Raw genomic sequence first — 20,259 nt, 5'->3', positions numbered from 1 at the left:
ATGTTGGGTGTGTTGCTCCCGTTTTTGTCTGAAGTATGTTATATTTCCAAAAACCATCATACTTGGAATTCTTTTTGGACTACTCAATGACTCGACTGTGATTGCATTTCAGCTTCTCTCTATATGACTGTGGTGCTCTATGACTGCCAACTGGGCACAAAGGTATTTCAAGAATGGCTCATCCTGCCATTTAATTACACTAGCATTTGTTCAGCAAGCTGTAGTGCAGAGGTGCCGCATAACTTTAAGCTAAACTGGTCAGTTTTCTAAAGAAGCTCAGTCAGGTTTACTTAAAAGTTGACAGCAGTGCTCTTAGAGCATTGGTGGGATGTGTATTTCTTTCATTTTAGTGTAAAATAATCTATGAGGTGTTTGCAGAGATGGGGAGTAATGGAGTCCAAACACTTCATTAGTGCACTTAAGTAGATTTTTCATGTATCTGTACTTTAAGTATTTATTTTTCTGACATTTTTTTTCTCTTACATTTTAGAACAGACTCGTTGCTTTTGGTTTAAGATATCTGAGGAAGGTTATTATTTCCTAGCACTGCGCACATTTAAATGTCAAACCGATTTGAACCTAAACAGTAACACTTAAAAGGTAATCCAGTCAGCCATGAGGTATCACATTCAAAGAGATATTTATGCATAATTTAAAAGACCATTTAAACACTGTGGTCGTGGTACTTCAGCATGTAGCTAGCCCTACTGAAGAGGAGTGAGCATGGTAATGTTTTTTAAGTGGGATGCAATTTCAAACGTAACATTTGAATCAAGTTAATAAATATCAGCAAACACACAAACTGTTTTTGTGCAGCCTGTTGCGCACTGCGTCTGCTAGCTAAAGGCCCATCTGCTGTATTTCCCAGAAAGAGAAAAGAATGAAAACTAAATTATTTTAGAAAATTTAGAAATTTAAAATTTTTTAGATATTTCATCTGTATATGATATGAAGTTGTTTTTTTCATGTTTTGAAACTGAGGTATACAACTTTGTGTCGGCGGTTGAATGAAAATACTAATATACCCTTTAGTGCAGGATAAACAGGTTAGTTTACCATAATGTGATGGATTTAAAGTAAAGAAGTAATTTTATTACATTAACATAGCACAAGGTTCAGTTAGCTTTGCACAAAAATAGCTGGTAGAAATGTCCTCAAAGGAGCTACTTTTTAATTTCTTACTTGAGTAAGTTGTAGAGCCTCTACTTTTTCACTTTTACTGGGCTAAAGAAGTTGAATCAGTACTTCAGCTTTTACCTGGGAGTTTTTTTTAACACAAGTATCTGTACTTAACTTGGGTATTTGTGATATGTACAAACTTGATGTGCTGACAGCAATAGGATTGAAATGCTGACACATTTAATCCCAAACCAGCAAATGCAGTATTTGGAAACGTAACAAACAAAATCTTGCTCATGTTTTACTGAGAGATTATCCCCTTGTAATCACTCTTATTTTCTTGGTTTCCTGACAGAGAAAGGAGATAATTGACTCCTGTAATGTTTATTTTATTCAGTACTGATAGGCAATGCTGAATAAATAAATTAAAATAAATAAACAACAGAGAGAATCCATGAGTAGAAGGGCACTGCTGATCTAATTGATTTACAGTGGGGCAAAAAAGTATGTAGTCAGCCACCGATTGTGCAAGTTCCCCCACCTAAAATGATGACAGAGGTCAGTAATTTGCACCAGAGGTACACTTCAACTGTGAGAGACAGAATGTGAAAAAAAAAATCCATGAATCCACATGGTAGGATTTGTAAAGAATTTATTCGTAAATTAGGGTGGAAAATAAGTATTTGGTCACCTCAAACAAGGAAAATCTCTGGCTCTCACAGACCTGTAACGTCTTCTGTAAGAAGCTTTTCTGTCCCCCACTCGTTACCTGTATGAATGGCACCTGTTTGAACTCATCATCTGTATAAAAGACACCTGTCCACAGCCTCAAACAGTCAGACTCCAAACTCCGCCATGGCCAAGACCAAAGAGCTTTCGAAGGACACCAGGAAAAGTATTGTAGACCTGCACCAGACTGGGAAGAGTGAATCTACAATAGGCAAGCAGCTTGGTGTGAAAAAATCAACTGTGGGAGCAATCATCAGAAAATGGAAGACATACAAGACCACTGATAATCTCCCTCGATCTGGGGCTCCACGCAAGATCTCATCCCGTGGGGTCAAAATGATCATGAGAACGGTGAGCAAAGATCCCAGAACCACACGGGGGGACCTGGTGAATGACCTACAGAGAGCTGGGACCAAAGTAACAAAGGTCACCATCAGTAACACACTACAACGGCAGGGAATCAAATCCCGCAGTGCCAGACGTGTTCCGCTGCTGAAGCCAGTGCATGTCCAGGCCCGTCTGAAGTTTGCCAGAGAGCACATGGATGATACAGCAGAGGATTGGGAGAATGTCATGTGGTCAGATGAAACCAAAGTAGAACTTTTTGGTATAAACTCAACTTGTCGTGTTTGGAGGACGAAGAATACTGAGTTGCATCCCAAGAACACCATACCTACTGTGAAGCATGGGGGTGGAAACATCATGCTATGGGGCTGTTTTTCTGCCAAGGGGACAGGACGACTAATCCGTGTTAAGGACAGAATGAATGGGGCCATGTATCGTGAGATTTTGAGCCAAAACCTCCTTCCATCAGTGAGAACTTTGAAGATGAAACGAGGCTGGGTCTTCCAACATGACAATGATCCAAAACACACCACCCGGGCAACAAAGGAGTGGCTCCGTAAGAAGCATTTGAAAGTCCTGGAGTGGCCTAGCCAGTCTCCAGACCTCAACCCCATAGAAAATCTGTGGCGGGAGTTGAAAGTCCGTGTTGCTCGGCGACAGCCCCAAAACATCACTGCTCTCGAGAAGATCTGCATGGAGGAATGGGCCAAAATACCAGCTACTGTGTGTGCAAACCTGGTAAAGACCTATAGTAAACGTTTGACCTCTGTTATTGCCAACAAAGGTTATGTTACAAAGTATTGAGTTGTATTTTTGTTATTGACCAAATACTTATTTTCCACCCTGATTTACGAATACATTCTTTACAAATCCTACCATGTGGATTCATGGATTTTTTTTTCACATTCTGTCTCTCACAGTTGAAGTGTACCTCTGGTGCAAATTACTGACCTCTGTCATCATTTTAGGTGGGGGAACTTGCACAATCGGTGGCTGACTAAATACTTTTTTGCCCCACTGTACATGTTTTTGAATTTCCTGCTTGTAGTTGTAGTTATAAGATAAGGTAATTGTCAGTGTAAGGTAAGGGTGTGTGCACCTCTGAGGTGAGCTTGATGTAGATTTTTGCAGTAATGTCAACATTTACAGACAAAAGGAACCTGAGCTCCACACTCAAACTGTCATGGTCCTGGGCCATGTTGGCCCAGTATTCTTGGTTCCTTGTATTTTCACTCCTTATTTAGGCCATGTTTTCTGAGGTGTCCTGTTGTGGTGTTCCCTAAGTGTTTTCCCTTTGTGACTCTTACCCCCTTTGTGCCCCTCTGTGTATTTATGAGCTCTCGTCTCTCTTTGTGTTTAGTCCATGTTTCCCCCAGCCTGTTATGTCTGTGTTCTCCCCGTGCTCTCTCTCCTCCTGTCTGAACCTCTGTGTACTTCCTGTTTTACTTTGACAGTCTCTCATCAGTATGCGTCATGTTGTGTTCACTCCTGCCCTGTCTCGTTATGTTTATCAGTGTCACCTGTGTTCCCCACCTGTGTGTAATCTCCCTGTGTTCTCTGAGTGTATTTAAGTTGTGTCTTCTGTCATGGTAGTTGCTGGTTCGTCTGTGTTGTTTCCCCTCGGTCTCCCTGCGTCTTCCCGTACACTCAGAAAAATTATGGTTCTTAAATGGTTCTTCAGATGGCTTCATGGTTCTTTAAAGAACCATCATACGTCAAAGAACCTTTTTATTTTGTGGATGGTTCTTCAGCTATTACAAATGGTTCTTTAAAGAACAAAAGGTTCTTCATCCTTAGCAATTTAAGTTTGATGGTGTAAATGGCATAAATATTTATTCACTATAACGAGGCTGTGAATTATACTGTGTTTTCTTTGTGTGCATGTATGTGCGAAGGGGGAGGGCGGGTTACCTGGCAATTACCCTTTAAGAGAAGATGGTAGGAAACTGAATATTCAAATAAAAGTTAGAAATATTTGCTTAAAAATATACTGGTGGCAGGGGTGGGGGCCAAAGCCTAAAGACCCTAACCCCCCCCCCCCCCCCCCCACACACACACACACACACCCCTAACCCCACAAACACATTATGAATATGGTGAGTTAACAAACAGTAGACACAATACACACATTAAAATACTGTACTTTAGTTTTAAATTTTAATAAAGCATTACTATTTTCTACTCCAAGGCATTACTTTTGAGATTATTATATATTTTTGAAAATATAGCATAATGATAATATTAGTTATTGTAAACTTTACAAACCACCCAGCAGTATGTAAAGTCAAATTATAAGATACAAGTAAATAACAATTGCAGAACAGAATGTCAGTGTAATGAACATACACTTCGTTTTGACAAAGCACAGCTTAGGTAAATGATCTGAGTAGTTGTTCATCACTGAGCAATTTGTTAATATGTGTTTCGAGCCAAATAAATGACAGGGAGAGAGAGTGACGTCAGAACACGTCATACTATAACCTTCCGGGAGCGGACGGAGGGGGTCAGTCGTTGGGATGCGCATGCGCAGACAGAGTGTGCGAGCGGCGGGCCTTGACCTTTCGGGGAAAAAAACTCACGGACGGTGACAGCGAAACGGATAGCAGTCTTCAGTACCTGCTGGACTTTGAAGCTCTGGATTCTGGGACTGTTAGAAAAGGTAAAACATTTTCATTAAAACCTTATTACTGTTTTGTTTTTGTTACTCGTCCTTGTAGCTTGCTGTTAATGTTGTGCTAACAGTAGCGATTGGCTAGATACGTTAGCCGTTGAGGTCAGCGCAATTTAGTATCCGGTATACAGAAACAGTTTTCCTAACAAAACCACTGTTATAATTAAGTGAAGGTGCTCCCAGCTAATTTGAACCTTTGGCTTCTAAAATATGTGGTTCAATTGCGTGCTGCGTACATAACCTAATGTCAGCTAGACTGAAATTAAAATTTAATATATTGTTAAAGTCACTAAAATGGCGCCTGAAGCCTGTTATGACGTGAGCTCTGTGTCTGCTCTAGAAACCCTGAAATTCTGTAGATATGAGCTGTACATTAAATACTCACATGAACCTGTACTTTGAATTCTGTATGAGCTGTATAAAATACAGCTATGCATAAGTGTTTTGAATGAATAATTAGATTAGATGACTCTTTATTGTCTAATCGAATTATATATCAAATCAAATCACTTTTTATTGTCACATCACATGTGCAGGCACACTGGCACAGCACATGCGAGTGAAATTCTTGTGTGCGAGCCCCACAAGCAACAGAGATGTGCAAACACAACAACACAAACGAGCAAAATACAAGAATGGCCAACCTGAAACTAATAAATAATATAGAAAGTGGTTCTTTAGACTGATGCCATAGAAGAACCTTTTTTGGTGCCACAAAGAACCTTTCAAACATGAGAAGGTGTGTCTTTGACTGTTCCTGCATAACTTAGTTTCGGACTAGTTGACAAGTTATGCTCCGGTCATTTGATGTTTCCAAGATAGATGTTCTTTTGTAATATAGTTAAATTTTTTTGTATATTTCATTTATCCACCATCATACATCATACATACAAGCTAAGAAGAGGTCGTTATACTAACAAGAGGTATCAACGCTGGGCCAAAGTTCAGCACATGGTTAAAGTTTGTAATCCAGCCAGGGTGTAAATATCACTCAGCAGCCAGAGCTGAAGCAGGTAGCATCAACACATAAATCTACTCTACCCGGCTTAAATCACAAGACCACTCTCCATCACTCTGACCAAAAAGCTGTAGATTTTTCTTGTTTGCACAAATTAATCCAGATTCACATTAACTGTGTTCACAGCTCCAACAAAATGAGGAAGAGGAGGGGCAGAAACACAATTAGATTGAATTACAATTGGATGGAAGTTGAGGACAAGGAGAAGGAAGCTTTGGATGAGGAGGAAGAGAAGCAGCAGGAGCATCTTTAGGGATCCCTATGATGTCATTGAGGTTGGTTTCATTAATATGGTCCTCTCACAAAGAGAGATGACTTGTTTTATTTCACGTACTTCCTGTATTAAATAGTGATGTGCAAAATGTTGTGAAAAACCATGGAGCAGGTACGTATAGTGCATCTGCAGGTAAATGAACATCAAATCTCTAAGACAGACTGAAATCTGTATATTTATCACCCTTATGATAAAACCCATGTCAGCCATTGGTTTATGGACTTTGTATTTTGAAGCCTCAACATTTGCATTATTGCTGTTGCTATGTTGGGACCATATTAGGATGAGGGATCAGAATCTGGAGTCATGCACACTTTTGTTTCATTTAGTGTGTATCCATAAGATTCGTACAGCAGATCCAAGTTGTGCCTTGAAAACAGGAAAGTCGTCTGCATAGAGGAGAACTGTAATAGCAGGCTTGTACAAAGTGAGGCTTTGTGCTCACATTTGCTGCAAACACTCATTTTACCCTGTTTTGATGCAGATTTCACTTGAAATCAGGCAAGAACTGGACTTATTTTTTACAATGTGTTCTTGTGAATTGATTGTGTATCGCATATGTTTGATTGATTTGACTTTCTGCAAGACAACAGTCGTCCACTGGCCAAAACAGTTTTCCAAATACCTCCACGTGATCTAGCCTGGATTTAGAAAAGAATAGCAAAAAAAATCTGCACCTCCTGCTTCAGATGCAATTTGTGTTTGTGTGTTCAGAGGCAGCGGCGAGAGGGGAGACCTCGGGTCATCCAGCTGGAGAGCCTGACCAGGAGGAGTCGAACATTAACTCAGCTCTTCCAGGGCACCCTGCAGACTCTGCTGTTGGCATCGACGAGGGATGACGTGAACGCCAAACTGGAGTCCATCACAGGTCAACTGCAGGTATGCGAGTCAGACCTTCTGAGGAGGGTTTCACTTTTCTCTCTTCTTTATAATTGACTCTTTTCTCTCTCTTTCAGCTCCTTGTTTCAGAGTGGGAGGGGTTTGAAGCACAAAGGGAGGAACTTGTCGTTTGGTTGGCTGATATGGATGTCCGCCTGAGTGAGGTTGACCAGCTGACAGGAAACACCAGTGAAAAACTGAAACAACTGCAGGTGTGGGCTTGTTTTGATATGACATATATTTGATATGAAACATACGTCAGAGACATTATCCTAAACTGGACTAACAAAGGACCATGAGTACAACATGAAACGTACATTACATAGCGTAAGGCTGAAGTTCATTGATCATTTTAATCATAAACTTGTTGTTGAAATGTTTTTACTGAACATGCAAACATCTGCTGATGAAAATGTGTTGATTTATTGGTCTGTTATGAAGCTATTGCTATTTCTAATGTGTTTTATCACTTTCTGATGTTTTATTAATTAAACAATACATGTATTGTTGTGTTATCTGTAGCTATAGTATTTATATATATTTATTTATAGTATAGCCAATATATTTAATTATTACTGTTTAAAACACTAATATGTGACATGTATTAGTAGTGATGTTGTGCTGAGGGTTAAAATGCCTTTTTGTCTTTTGGTAACTACAAAATGACAATAAACCATTAATATATGTCTATGCTGTGCTCGTATTTATTTTACCCTACTCAAATTCAATTTATGATGCATTTTATTTTGAAAGATTTAAAATGGTTTTTTTTAAAGAACCACTCAAAAAAGGTTCTTTAAAATGGTTCTTTAAAAGAACCATTTTTAAAAAGGTTCTTTGGAAAAACCATTAAAGGTGCCCCAAAGAACCATTTCTTGATGGTTCTTTGGGGCACCTTTTAAAGGTTCTTCAATGAACCCCTGAAAGAAATGGTTCTTCAAAGAACCATTGTTTGAAAGGTTCTTTGTGGCACCAAAAAAGGTTCTTCTATGGCATCAGTCTAAAGAACCACTTTGGATTCCAGTTGGCACCTTTATTTTTCTGAGTGTATGTATTTCCCCGGACCTCCCTGCATCCTCGTTTCTGGTTTGTGTTATTAGTTCTACCCAGTTTAGGTTTTCCTGTTTCATGGTACCCACACCGTTGCTGTTTGTATTTTCGGTTGTCAAATAAACACTCATCTGCACCAGAGCTGCCGCATTTTGGGTCCTATTTCAACTCCACACGGCTTGCCCCGCAAACCGTGACACAAACAGCTTTAAAAAGACAAAGCAGGACTTCCCGGTTTTGCTTAGACTACATCAATATATTGATGTCCATTTTGCCATCTCTGGAGGATGTCAAGGATTTCAAATAGGTGATGGAGTATGTCACATACCTTTCAATTTCTTGTGTATTCATGTCAAATGGCCGTGGAGAGATCGATCTGCTGCACAAAATGATGTATGCACGCATCATGTGATGAGGTACAGGGCTGAGGTTTTAGGCTGAGAACCCTGTAATTCATTACAGCTGTGTGAGTGTTCATAGCTGTGTGTGTGTATATATGTGAGAATGCGATGTGTGATTCATAAGATGAAACCCGCCTGGCTATGAGGGAACTCATTAGACTCCTGTCGTCTCACCTCCCGGTTGGAAAAATACCTGGCATCTGGGAGTTTATATTCCCTCTTCGTTACAACTCTCTCATTCTCACTCTTTATTGCTGCCACACTCTTTGCCACAAAATCCAAGAGCAATCACCAATCAATCTTGTACACTCACCTTGTTCTCTTCTGCTGCTAACTACCTCTTGCCTTCTTCTGTTTTTGTTCTTCAAGTATTCAGCTGAGTTTTCACTCAAATTCAGACACATCATCGTCTCCCGCCTTTGTATCATAACCCATTACAGCTCATCAGGCTCATCGCCTCATCCCTCTGTAATCATGTCATCTGTGCATTTTAAACCATCCTTCTTACGTCACCTAAGTTATCTATCACTCTTCTGCCTTGTCTCCTCTATACTGAGGATCTGCTTTTCTTTATACTCCCAAGTGATTGCTTGTCACTGCTGATTGTATGACTTTGACACTTCTCTCCCCTGCTGTCTTGTCACCTACCCCATACCTAAAATTTTACTTTGTCGCCATGGAGATTCTGTCTGCTTGTGCAAGTCATGTCACAGGTTTGGTGCAGGTGAAAGAGGTATGATGCAGGGAGCCTTTTCATGACAAGTCTTGTCACATAAGAAAGTGAGTAGAAGAAAAGAAGAATCAAGGACAACCAAGGAGGCATCAGAAAAAGTCTCTTTGCTGAATCCATGAAATGCTCCTGTGGAGCGCAGCTACAAGTTCTACCCCAAAGAAGACTTATTTTGGGGAATAAGTTGCTAACCTCTGTATTTAGGTGTTTTTGAAGGTGAAAACGTAAAAATAACCAATCCAAAATAAATCAGTTACAAATACAACAGTGCTATTGTGTTAGCAAATGACTAATAATGATTTACAGTTTAAATATGTTCAAATGAAAAACCCTACCTGCAGACAGAGAAAATTTAAGTAAAAAGTTAGTTTGTTATGTCTTACATGGTTTATGTATTCTATTAGAAAATATTATTTATTTTACCCTTTACCATTCAGCGCGCTTGTGTGGTTAAAGTGATTAGTTTAGTTAAAGTATTTTAACCATCTGTGTAACTTTGTGCTGAACATTGGGGGGCTGGGGTGGGGGGGGGTGTCTAAATAAAGAAATAAATCTGGGTGAGTTCCCAGATGATTAAACATGCAACTATTTTGCTGGTAATACCTGAAATGAGTACAGAAAATCAACAGCCTATTTATGCAAGATAAGTCATAATTTTATTGGGGGGATTATATTGGTTGGGTCTGATTATTTTTTTTTGGAAATTACGTCCCTGACTTTAACCGAAATCAAACATTTCCCACTATTTAACGGGAAATCATGTCTAAATCATGTCAGTTTGTTTGTTTGTTTGTTTGTTTGTTTTTCATCCTGACTCAAGTTGGAGTATTATTTTTTTTTATTTCTGAACATAACTGAACCTCAGCCATAAGGGTTTTGTTAAAAACTATAATCATGACCCTGATCCCTGAAGACCACTTCCTCACCAGTAAAAGATGCCAGCCATTTTGACAACATAGCAGTATTTGACACCTTTGAAAGAAACTATGTGGAATTACTACAATGATTATCTCATTATTATCACATTGTTTTTTCACTTGATTAATTGCATCACCACTAACTTACTGCAAATTAAAAATGACCGTATGAAAGTAACCACGAAGTAAAGATGTGTGTCATATTTTTGGCTTTACTCTGTCTGTATGGTATAATTTTACTACATTTTCCCCCTCCTTCACCATACATCTCTGCTCTAACCCTTCTGTCCCCTCTGCTCCTCTGCCCTCTCCTTGCTGCTGCGATTCACAGGGTAATGGTGCTTGTCGTCTGGAGTCTGTTCCATCGATACGTGGTTCCTCTGTCTGAACTGGATGGGTCATCCTGCGTTTACATTCCCAGCCACTGGTCTTCCATCCAGTCAAACTGTAATTAAAAGTTCCTCTCCCATCTCTGCTAACTCACCATTTTGTCTGCAGGCAAATATTTCTGTCATCCTTTCCTATTTCATCGAGTTTCAGTCATCACTGTCACCTTTGCCTCTTAACATTTTTTTTATCTTAATACTGTTCATATGGCACAAATGCTGTGCACCACAGCAAAATTTGGTTGCAAATGTTCCACAAAAACCAGTGACAGCCTTTGTAGGGATGTTTTTGTACTCTTTTCTTTATAATGGTAATATGAAAATCCCCTAAGGTATCACATTAAACAAAGAATCTGCAGTATGTCTGCAAACTGCAGAACTCACAATGAGACCTTTTAGTGCCTTGAAGTAATCACTTGCAAGCCACACGGGGAGAGGAATAAAGCATGCCAAGCACAAAAGGAGAACTCATAACCATTAAAGTCAGTACAGTAATTGAATGAAAGGTGGGCAGCTGTTTTAGTGTCTAGGGCACAGGTATGTGTTCTAACAAGATAGTGGGATGCAGAGCTTTTATGGTTGTTACAGTAGGTGTTGCATCATTAGATTTTAAGGGCTGTTTCAGTATTTGGTTTGGACGTAGTCAGATGTGAAATCGCAAAAAGGAGAAGGGTGTCATTATGACAGGCAGTTTGACACAATGATGGATTGACAGAAAGTACAGTCATCACATCATCTTCAGTCTACATATACACAGTGTGTATATGCTTGCTTGTTTGTGTTTCCTGTATTGGACTATGGATATGTGTGCACTGGTGTGGCTCAGAGCGTAGGTGAAGGCACTGGCAGGCATTTCTATCAGCTGGTAAATTCTTATCTTGGAAGCCCACATAAACACAATTGCACATCAGTATGCAAGAAAGGATCTTTGTGGTGGCAATGTGGAACAGTTATAAAAGAGGAATGAGTTGTGTTTGTGCACGAGCACATGTGTTTGTGTGTAATTCTCAGCATGGGAATAGAGAGCAGGTTTTCAGCCACCGTGGCATATGGTGTGCACCCAGGTGATGAGCCAGTCTCAAGTACAGGCCTTTTTTGTGCGCATATGTGTGGGTTCATGGGTGTAATATGTGTGTGCGCATGTGTGGGTGTGTGTGTGTTTTGTGTGCACGCTTCTTTCACTCTGATGACCATCTGTGTCCTGCTCTTCAAAGCAGCCCTTTCTGCCCAGCCCCATAGACAAATGAATTATTAAAATGCCTTTCCAGGTGACACCCAAACCATTTGTTACCCCTTCTCTGACGGGGCAGACACAGACTTCAGGAAACAATCACTCTGAGTCCTCACCCATATCCTCCCACCTGATCCCCTATCAACTCTGTACAGCCCTTTCTGATCCACTTTGCTGTCCCCATGTGGTAATCGTTGACATCTTCATGTGCCTGTAGCACTCCTTTACCACCATTGTCCACTTATTTGATGTCTCTCCATCCTTATTCCCCCATTTCTTTGCCTCTCAATTGACTCCATGCTTAATTTGGTCTCTTCCTTTCTCTCTCACGCGTAGTCCTTTTCTTATACACTCTTTCTCTCTTTCTCTTCCTGTCCAAAAAAGTCAATCTTTCTCCCAGCTCCAGCCTCAGGGACTGCGACCGCTTGAGGAATCCAATAAGGTTGATTAAGTGATGACAGTATAATTACAGCAATGGCACGGGCACAATCAATCTCTTGCTTCCCGAATAGGATAAATGAGCCAACCTGGGTCATCAGCATATGGGAGATAACTTCACTCAGAGCATACTCAGTTGGGGACTAAGTAGAAAAAATAAGGTGTGAAGAATGAATATTCAGAATAACACTTGTATATAAAAAATAAAACTGCAAAAATAAAATGAAATAAAATAAAATAAAAATAACTCGAAGAAATGTATCTACAAACAACTTGATCATCACATAACAAACTGGACTGTCATGAAACAAAGAAAAACAAAGTCAATAGCAACATTGTTAGCAGCAAGATAATTTTAGCACATCAACCAGCATGTATTGATTTTCCATCTGAAAAGGTTGAGAATATGAATACCTGTCACTAAACACAACCAAATGCATTCTCTATCCTGGTATTGTTCTGGAGCATAAGCCCAATAGTAACAATTAAGAATCAAACACTTGGGATAAAAGCAAATGCTTTTTTCATGATTTCAGCTTTGAAAGTGCTGTGTACCACTCAAAGACTCAAAAGAAAAAAAATCCTTAGATGCAATCATGTAACAGTTGATAAGGGCTCAAGAGACTCAGCTTTATACAACTGTCCTCTGATGGAGATATGCAGACTTTCCTCCCGAAATGCCAAAAAAGAAACCCAAATACTACCCTTAATGGGAAAGGAAAGAATTAAAATGGATGAGCATAAGCACAGATGGCTGTGATCAACCACTTCCCAATTCTCAGATATATATTGCAACTGACCATGTAAATTACAAGCTCAACACAAGCTTCAGTTTGTAGAATCAAGAGACTGACCCACTACTTGTATTAGTCACATTATAAGACATCCTTTAACAAAGACATGTATTAAACCTTTTCTTTTTTTTAAATAAATAAATAAATTTATAAAGACAGTTTGTCTCTCCTTTAATGTGCATGTGGAAGTGCCCTTGAGTAAGATAGTGAACCACAAAAGCGTCCCAGATTTGACCAAGATGTATGAATGGGCAAAGGTGCCATGTAAAGTCCTGTGAAGTGTGTTCAATGTGACTGTAAAAGTTTAGTATTTTGCCCATTTTTTGTCATTACTTATACCTGGCAGTAAAATGTGATCACGTCTGGAGGTGGTCTAGATTACAGTTTGGTTGAATCTCTGCTAGGTGTCTGTAAATGCAGTCTGATGAAGTAGAAGTAGTTGGGGCACATCCTATCCAACAAATTGAAAAGCCTTACAAGCCTTAAGTCCACCAGCCCTACCTTAGTTGTGCCCTATTCAATTACATTTGTTTTATATTTGCCAAATCACAACAGCTGTCACCTCAAGGCACTTTACTGTATAGTAAAAACCCTATAATAATATAATATAGTCTGAAATGCAAGAAACAAAAGGCGATTGACATAACACCAACTGTGATACTGCAACTTGAAATGCAAGTCAGAACATAGATGGGGATTTTAAGAAATAGTTTGACTCTTGTTGAATCTTTTACAGCATTTTGTTTATCTTAAAGCATTGAGATTGATTAATCCTTTATCTCCTGTTTGTTGATTCTGCAGTATGCACTGACTTGATTTTTTTTCTGAAGTCCAGTAGCAGGTGGCTTGGCATCTGGTCAACATGCTAATAACCTCCAACAAAGATCATCGCACCCCTTCATCTTTCTGATCATACACTGAAAAAAATATGTTGTTGGATTTACTTAATTCAATGGTGGACATTTGTTGCACACAGATGTTTTGCTTTGGCAGCAACTTAAACAATTGAGTTAAATTAACACAATTTATTCATGTTCAATAAACCTGTGCAATTTGTGTTGATAAAATGTGACTTAAACATGTTTTGATGAAGTAATTTGAGCTCTTGAAATATTTTAATCCTTCACAATTTTCTCACTTTATCCCAACACCATTCAATAACTTTTACCCAATACTACTTGGTCACTTAAATACTACATGTTATCTTCAAATTACATTTTGCTATTATATTCTAGTATCAAATACACAATTTTCAAATGGAGGCCTTATAACAGATTATATTGTTCTCTTCCAAGATGGTTGCTGGCATCCACCAGTAACCTTTCAAAACAAAATGTCTAATTTCACTGCATTGACAGTAGGTAAAGAATTAAACTGACATTACTCCACTACTGAATCTATATAAACCAACAGTTAAATAATGTCAGTTCTTCCGTGTTCTCTGGAATCAATCACAGCAAAGAAATTAGACTCTCTTTTGAAAAATGTTGGGAAAGAACAATACAAAACATTCTATTTAAGGCCTCTGACGTCAAGATTCAGTTAAACAACAATTATAACTAAACAATTTGAGGTAATGTTAGTTTCCATTAACATTAAATTAGGTTACTGAATTGGCAAACACCTTCCTATTAACATTACCCATTTTACCCCAATAACTAAAGAAATTAGCACTTGCAGGTCAAAACCTTTATTCAAGAGATGCAAAAATAACATTGATACAGTGACTGTCAAAAATTACGGCACTGATCATACTGTGACATCTTGGTTCAAAACAGCAAGCTTAGAAATATTCAACGTTCCTTACTTCAACTGAATGAAACTGAAAATACCATTTCACACGGCCCATATGGGATATTTAGACTGCATAACTGTTCATGCTACATCTCTTCACTAGTAAAAGAAAGAAAAAATACAAAGAGAAATTTAAAAATGCTGCCAAACAGACAGAGAACTTGTACAGAGCAAAAGGAAAAACAAACAACAACAACAACAAAAAAACGGCTCGTCCTCATGGCAGTTGCAGAGTATATAAAAATGAACCCTGCGATCTGTTCCTGGAATTGAGCTTCAAAAATGCAGCAGAACAAGTGTGAGATTTAAATGTCTTCTCACCTAGAGCTGGTCACCTCACATGCATAACAGTGAGCTTCGTTGCAGGAGCAGTTTTGTCTTAGTTGTGAGCTTTTCTTGAGAGCTGAGTTGCTTCCAACTCCATTACCACCCTTTGAATCACCTCAAAAGTGTAGCAGAGTTGTGATGGGTAACTCATATTGAAGGAATAAAAAAGGTCCAAACAGCATGGCTACTGCAAAGGTCACGTTATCCAGATCTTGAAGAACTACTATACCCTCGATGATGATGCCAACGTCAGAAAAGTCATTGCCTGGTGCATCCTCTGGAGACAGATGTTCATTGTGGTTTTCTCAATCTGTGCAGTGGCCCTCAGTCAAGTCCTGGTTAAAAACAAAACATTTCTTTAAGATTCCTTTTTAAACTCATCTCTTTTGAATCTACCAGTTCTAATGTTAGAGTAATTTAAACCAATGCAAGCAACATAGTAAATAGCTATAGCCAAAGAGTGGCCTGCCATGCTGCCATTCATGGTCTAACAGAGTTTCTAAGAGAGGGTGAAAAACATAATTTCAAATGCTTTACATTAGTTTTTCTTAGAAAGACACCGGCCCATCAGAAATCCAGGTTTTGTCACTCAGAAGATGTTAGAATTTAGACTTTCAGCCCCACAATTTGGTTAGCTGTTGGTCTTTTTTTTTTTCAAACAAAAGCTAATGTAAATATTGGTGGGATTTTCCTTTGTTCACTAGAATGACAAATTTAAAGTTTTTTCACACTGATGTGACCCCTAATACAGGGGTGGGGCCTCAAGGGCCGGCGGCTGAGTTCACTACCAGGCCTCATGTGAACTTCAAATTATTAAAGAGGACTACTGGTCCTAACTGGTCCAATGAGGATCAAGTGGATAACTAAATGCATTTTTAAATGTTGCAAAGCCACAATCTACTCATAAAACACTCACCATGAACTCCTGCACCAAGATGTTGCAATTGTCTTTCACACAGATGCGGAGCACTTTGATGAGACTCCCTTTGAGCATTAATGTCATCCTAAAGTATTATAACAAAGAAAACAGAGATTTGTGAACTTTTCAGTAGCACAGAAGAAAATGATCCCAGACCAAAACTTAAACCAGTCAACATGCAACACCAGCATCTACAAAGCAATATCAAAAGTTCCTGTTTGACATCAACTTTATGGATATATAGTTTCCAGAACATTTATTTTTTTAAAAAGATCAATTTTTCTCAGTGGGCCAGTAAATGCATGACGAAAATTATGGCATCCTTTCGGTGGAATCAGTACTCACAGGTAATAGTTGACTGTTTCAATGGATGCAGCATAAAAATCTTTTACTGACCTAATGCAATACATATACACTTTGTAGTTAAAGAATTTTAAAGTTCTTACTGTCATCATGGCAGCTACATCCTTTAGCTTTGTGCCCTGTTCCCCCGATCACTTTGCAAACACTTTCAGCAGACTGTCAGAGAGAAACTCAGCTCCGTCAGAAACCTTGACTGTAAAGGCATGGTTGGGATGCACTGGAATGCTGCATTTCATCTGAAATGACATAAAATTATTTTGAAATAACAGCAGGCACTGTGCTTGGTTAATAATCAGTAATGTTTTGTTGAATAAAAACTGTGTTTCCAGATCTTATGGGATTAAAAAAATGTTTATTTCTGATTTGCAACCCAAGAACCCACAAGTTACAACCTCATTTTAGTTCAAGTGTGCATTAATGTGAGTCCAGTAATCACCTTTCTGACAATACATACAGGTATAAGTTAAACCTATGGCAGATTTTGGATTTCTCAGTTGTATTAATAGGGTGGTCTATTTGAGTATGCATGCACCTAATAATTATAAAAAACCTATTATAATTAAGTTACAGAAACCTTAAGCGAAAATAGAATATACTTTCTTACCATAACACCTTGAACCCACAATCCATCAGCTGACTCCTGGTGAAATGCAGAATAGATGTGGTCTCTCAATGTGCATCAACAAAAACAAACAAACAAAAACAAAAGGACAGCAGGTGAGGGCAGGAGGGGTAGGGATGTAAGCTAGCATAATGCCGCTGATGATATTAGCTAAAGCTGTTCAATGTCCAAAATCTCACTAACACCACGGTGCAGTAAATACACAATGTAACTGAAGAGTCAGTTGACAAATCTATTCACACAGAAAACCAAATTATGTTATGAGTGCCTCGTAATTAGGTTTAATGTGATATTACGGCTCTTGTGCCAAAGATAAATTCAAATGAAAAAGCGCCAATTCTTTGATAACAGATAAAACAGCAAATAAGCTAACGGCTCTTTTTTAGCATGTTACATGGCGGCACTTTAGACGTTTAACTACATTTGGCTGAAATATGGTAAATATTAATTCAAAAAATCAAGACATACCAAAAAACGTAGAGTTGGCTGCTCGACTTGACTGAGATGGATGCATTTTTTAAACCACGATCCAAAGCCCGCGAGATGAAATCACGCGTGGTTTCACGAGATTTAACGTTGCTATCTTATTGACTTACTTCACCTGAACATGATATAAACAATTTAATACACCCTTTCTGCATATCATGTAGTTTTTACACTATATAGTTACATTTATCTTTAAAACATGAGGCAATTGTGTTAAATACATGCAAGATGCTTACATAAATCCAAGAGATGGCCAGTCCCTTTTTTTCAGTGTATGGCTATCATTAGTATCTGCTTGTGTGTACAGAGAGAGATAAAGGTAGATGTATATACTTAGCACAAAAGGAAAGGAAACTTGTGTTTGTTTGATTGTCAATAATCTTATACAGTTGGAAAGTTTTTTTTATGTCTCCTTAAATGGTGGTGCGTTTGTAAGAGCAATGGATTTGTAGGTTGAGCAGCAGAGTTGAGTATGTGGGCTGAACCCATGAAAAAACCTGCTAAATCTCCTCTGCCGCTGCCAAAAAGCTTATTCTGCTATTACGTTTTGGTTCAAGTTGTTTATTGGATTGGATGATTGAGGTCTGAAGAAAAAAATATTTTGTCAATTTAACAATTTATTCATTTATCAAGGAGCATATAGAAGAACCATGCTCAGTCCTAGTCTGGTACCTCTTCCTCATATTGGTCACCAGTTTGGACACACACTGCTGTAGGATGGGATCCCATTCTTCAACCAGCATTTGTCACAAGTCAGCCAAACTGGTTGTGTTGGTTACTCTGGAACAAACAGCACACCCAAGCTGATCCCAGAATTCTTCCATGAGGTTGAGATCAGAACTGCAGGCAGGCCATTCTCTCCTCTCCATTTCAAGATTATGGAGATAGTCTCTGACAAACCCCACTCTGTGGGGTCAAACATTGTTATGTTGAAGGATACAGTTCAGTTCCAGTCTGGGATATTGCATTGCCACTGGCTGCAGAATCTTATCTCGATATCTCTGTGCACTGAGATTGCCTCTAGTGAGAGAGATGACATCCCACACCATCCCACTGCTTCTGCCAAAAGCTGTTAGCCTATCGGTGCAGCAAACAGCGTAACATTCTTTGTTTCTTCTCCATACTTTAACCCTACTATCCAACTGCCATAGTCAGAGTCTGGAGTAATTTCCATGCATAATGTTCCTTCACATGTTTAGGTTCCAGGGCATAAATGGGCTCGATGATGATGGCCTATGAGACTGAAGACTATAGGCTGTTCTGGATTGGCTAGGTAGCGATCATTCAGCCATTTCATCTTACAAATCTTGACTGTAAATCTGTAGAGGACTGTCTACAATTCCTAAGTGCTGACAGGTTGATGAAGAAACTTTCTTGTGATGTCATCTTCTTTTTACTCACAATTCATTGCTTTTATCTGACATCCACTGTTTGGAGCTTGGCCCTCAATTTGGAGATAGTACTAGGGTTCACTCTAAATAATGGTGAAACTTAGTGTTTTCCCCAAGCATGCCTGATTGATCTGAACAGAACCTGTGCCAGAAAACAACTTAGAGCTGGTGTTCAACAAAACAAACTGATATGTGAACTTTGGCCCTATAGTTTGTTTCTGAGGGTCTCTTTTTGCTAAGCAAGTCCAGATGTTTTAGGTCCCCAGTGGAACTCCAAAAAGCAGTTCCTTTCAAGCTGCAGGCAAAGGCCTACATTGCACTGCTGGCATTTACAAGTAGTGATTATCTTACAGACAGTGCACTGCTTCTTTCCCATGCTTGCCCTCTGCCTCTTCTCCACATCTCTAGTGCTCGTAGGGACAGGAAAGTGTCCTTAACTTGGGAACTCAGGTGTGGTATCCAGGCGAACACCTAGGAGGTGTGAAGCAGTTTTATTCATTCTAGTTCTTAGAGATTTTTATGTGTTTTCTATTCCAATTCCAACATTTCTTGTTAAGAACAAATATAGCACAAAAAAAATTAACAGTTTTAATGGAAGCAACATTATCCAAGACTGCAGATGTCTGCAACATCAGCAATGTGGAAATGTGAAGCAATGAAGTACAAATACTTTGTTGCTGTCCTTATGGTGCATTCACACCGAACGCAATAGATGCGACCAAAAAGCGGCAGACGCCCCTAGCTGGTTGCATGTACATTCGCACCTTGACGGGTGTCCAACGCGAACTGGTCGCGCTTTAAAATATGCAATTTTCACACGCGTGAAGCGGAACTGTGGAAGGAAGTAGTGCCAGAGGGTATGTTTGCAAGATGGCAGCTGTCGATCTAGTGTTTGAAGAGAGAGTCTCCCTTCTCTATTTACTGTGGAGAGCAGAGCAGCGGGGTAAAGGACGTCCTCACGTCCTCATACCTGGGTTCATCAGGTCCTCCAGGAGCCTGAGCAGTTTGGTGAGTTTCACCACTTGCTCCAAGAGCTGCGTCTGCATGACGGTCGCTTTCAGTCATACCACCGTCTTTCCCTCACCCAGTTTAAGGAGCTGCTGTCCCGCGTCGGTCCAAGCATCGCCCGCCTAGACAACTACAGACGCTCAATCTCACCTGCAGAGCGCCTGTCCATCTGCCTCCAGTTAGCAAAAGTGTTTAATACGGTAGTCCTTTATTGATACCTGTGCTAATATATGCTAAACTATCTGTTTATACACTGATAACATGGATGTGGTATGCTGTCAGTGAATGCCATCGGTGTTTACTGATAGCATTTTTACAAAAATCATCTGTGATATTTACACCTTACATTTTCAAAACAGGCTTGTTG

General features: G+C 39.3%; 1 protein-coding gene and 1 long non-coding RNA gene across 4 annotated transcripts; one reads left to right on the top strand and one right to left on the bottom strand.

The window, feature by feature from the left end:
• Positions 1-4,726: 4,726 nt before the first annotated feature.
• Positions 4,727-7,715, top strand: LOC147328460 (uncharacterized). Of its 2 annotated transcripts, XM_086297697.1 has the most exons (4): positions 4,727-4,852; positions 6,009-6,157; positions 6,871-7,035; positions 7,113-7,715. In XM_086297697.1, the coding sequence occupies exons 2-4, from the start codon at positions 6,101-6,103 to the stop codon at positions 7,278-7,280; spliced, it is 390 nt and encodes a 129-aa protein (XP_086153823.1). In that variant the 5' UTR covers positions 4,727-4,852; positions 6,009-6,100; the 3' UTR covers positions 7,281-7,715. The 2 variants fall into 2 exon arrangements, with proteins under 2 accessions (XP_086153823.1, XP_086153824.1); XM_086297698.1 differs by lacking the exon at positions 4,727-4,852 and having other exon boundaries at positions 5,932-6,157.
• A 6,759-nt stretch (positions 7,716-14,474) lies between these two features.
• On the bottom strand, positions 14,475-17,777 carry LOC147328459 (uncharacterized). Of its 2 annotated transcripts, XR_015129942.1 has the most exons (5): positions 17,476-17,777; positions 16,990-17,053; positions 16,469-16,621; positions 16,020-16,107; positions 14,475-15,438 (listed from the first exon to the last, which is right to left on the bottom strand). It is a non-coding gene; the product is annotated as an uncharacterized LOC147328459 (long non-coding RNA). The 2 variants fall into 2 exon arrangements; XR_015129941.1 differs by having other exon boundaries at positions 16,990-17,777.
• Positions 17,778-20,259: the final 2,482 nt, after the last annotated feature.

The sequence above is a fragment of the Aulonocara sp. 'chitande type north' Nkhata Bay genome, linkage group LG6 (assembly GCF_057382095.1).
Source record: "Aulonocara sp. 'chitande type north' Nkhata Bay isolate Kocher_YH1m ecotype deep benthic linkage group LG6, A_spYH_male_GT1.1, whole genome shotgun sequence".
Lineage (NCBI taxonomy): Eukaryota > Metazoa > Chordata > Actinopteri > Cichliformes > Cichlidae > Aulonocara > Aulonocara sp. 'chitande type north' Nkhata Bay.
The sequence above is the reverse complement of the archived record's forward strand: the minus strand, read 5'-3'. Positions and strand labels throughout refer to the sequence as shown.

What these genes read in the sequence shown, in the direction of transcription:
- LOC147328460 (XM_086297697.1), top strand. Translation starts at nt 6,101, where the DNA reads ATGAGGAGGAAGAGAAGCAGCAGGAGCATCTTTAGGGATCCCTATGAT. An exon ending in ATCCCTATGATGTCATTGAG is followed by an intron (nt 6,158 to 6,870) that starts GTTGGTTTCATT and finishes TTGTGTGTTCAG; the next exon opens with AGGCAGCGGCGAGAGGGGAG. An exon ending in CCATCACAGGTCAACTGCAG is followed by an intron (nt 7,036 to 7,112) that starts GTATGCGAGTCA and finishes TCTCTCTTTCAG; the next exon opens with CTCCTTGTTTCAGAGTGGGA.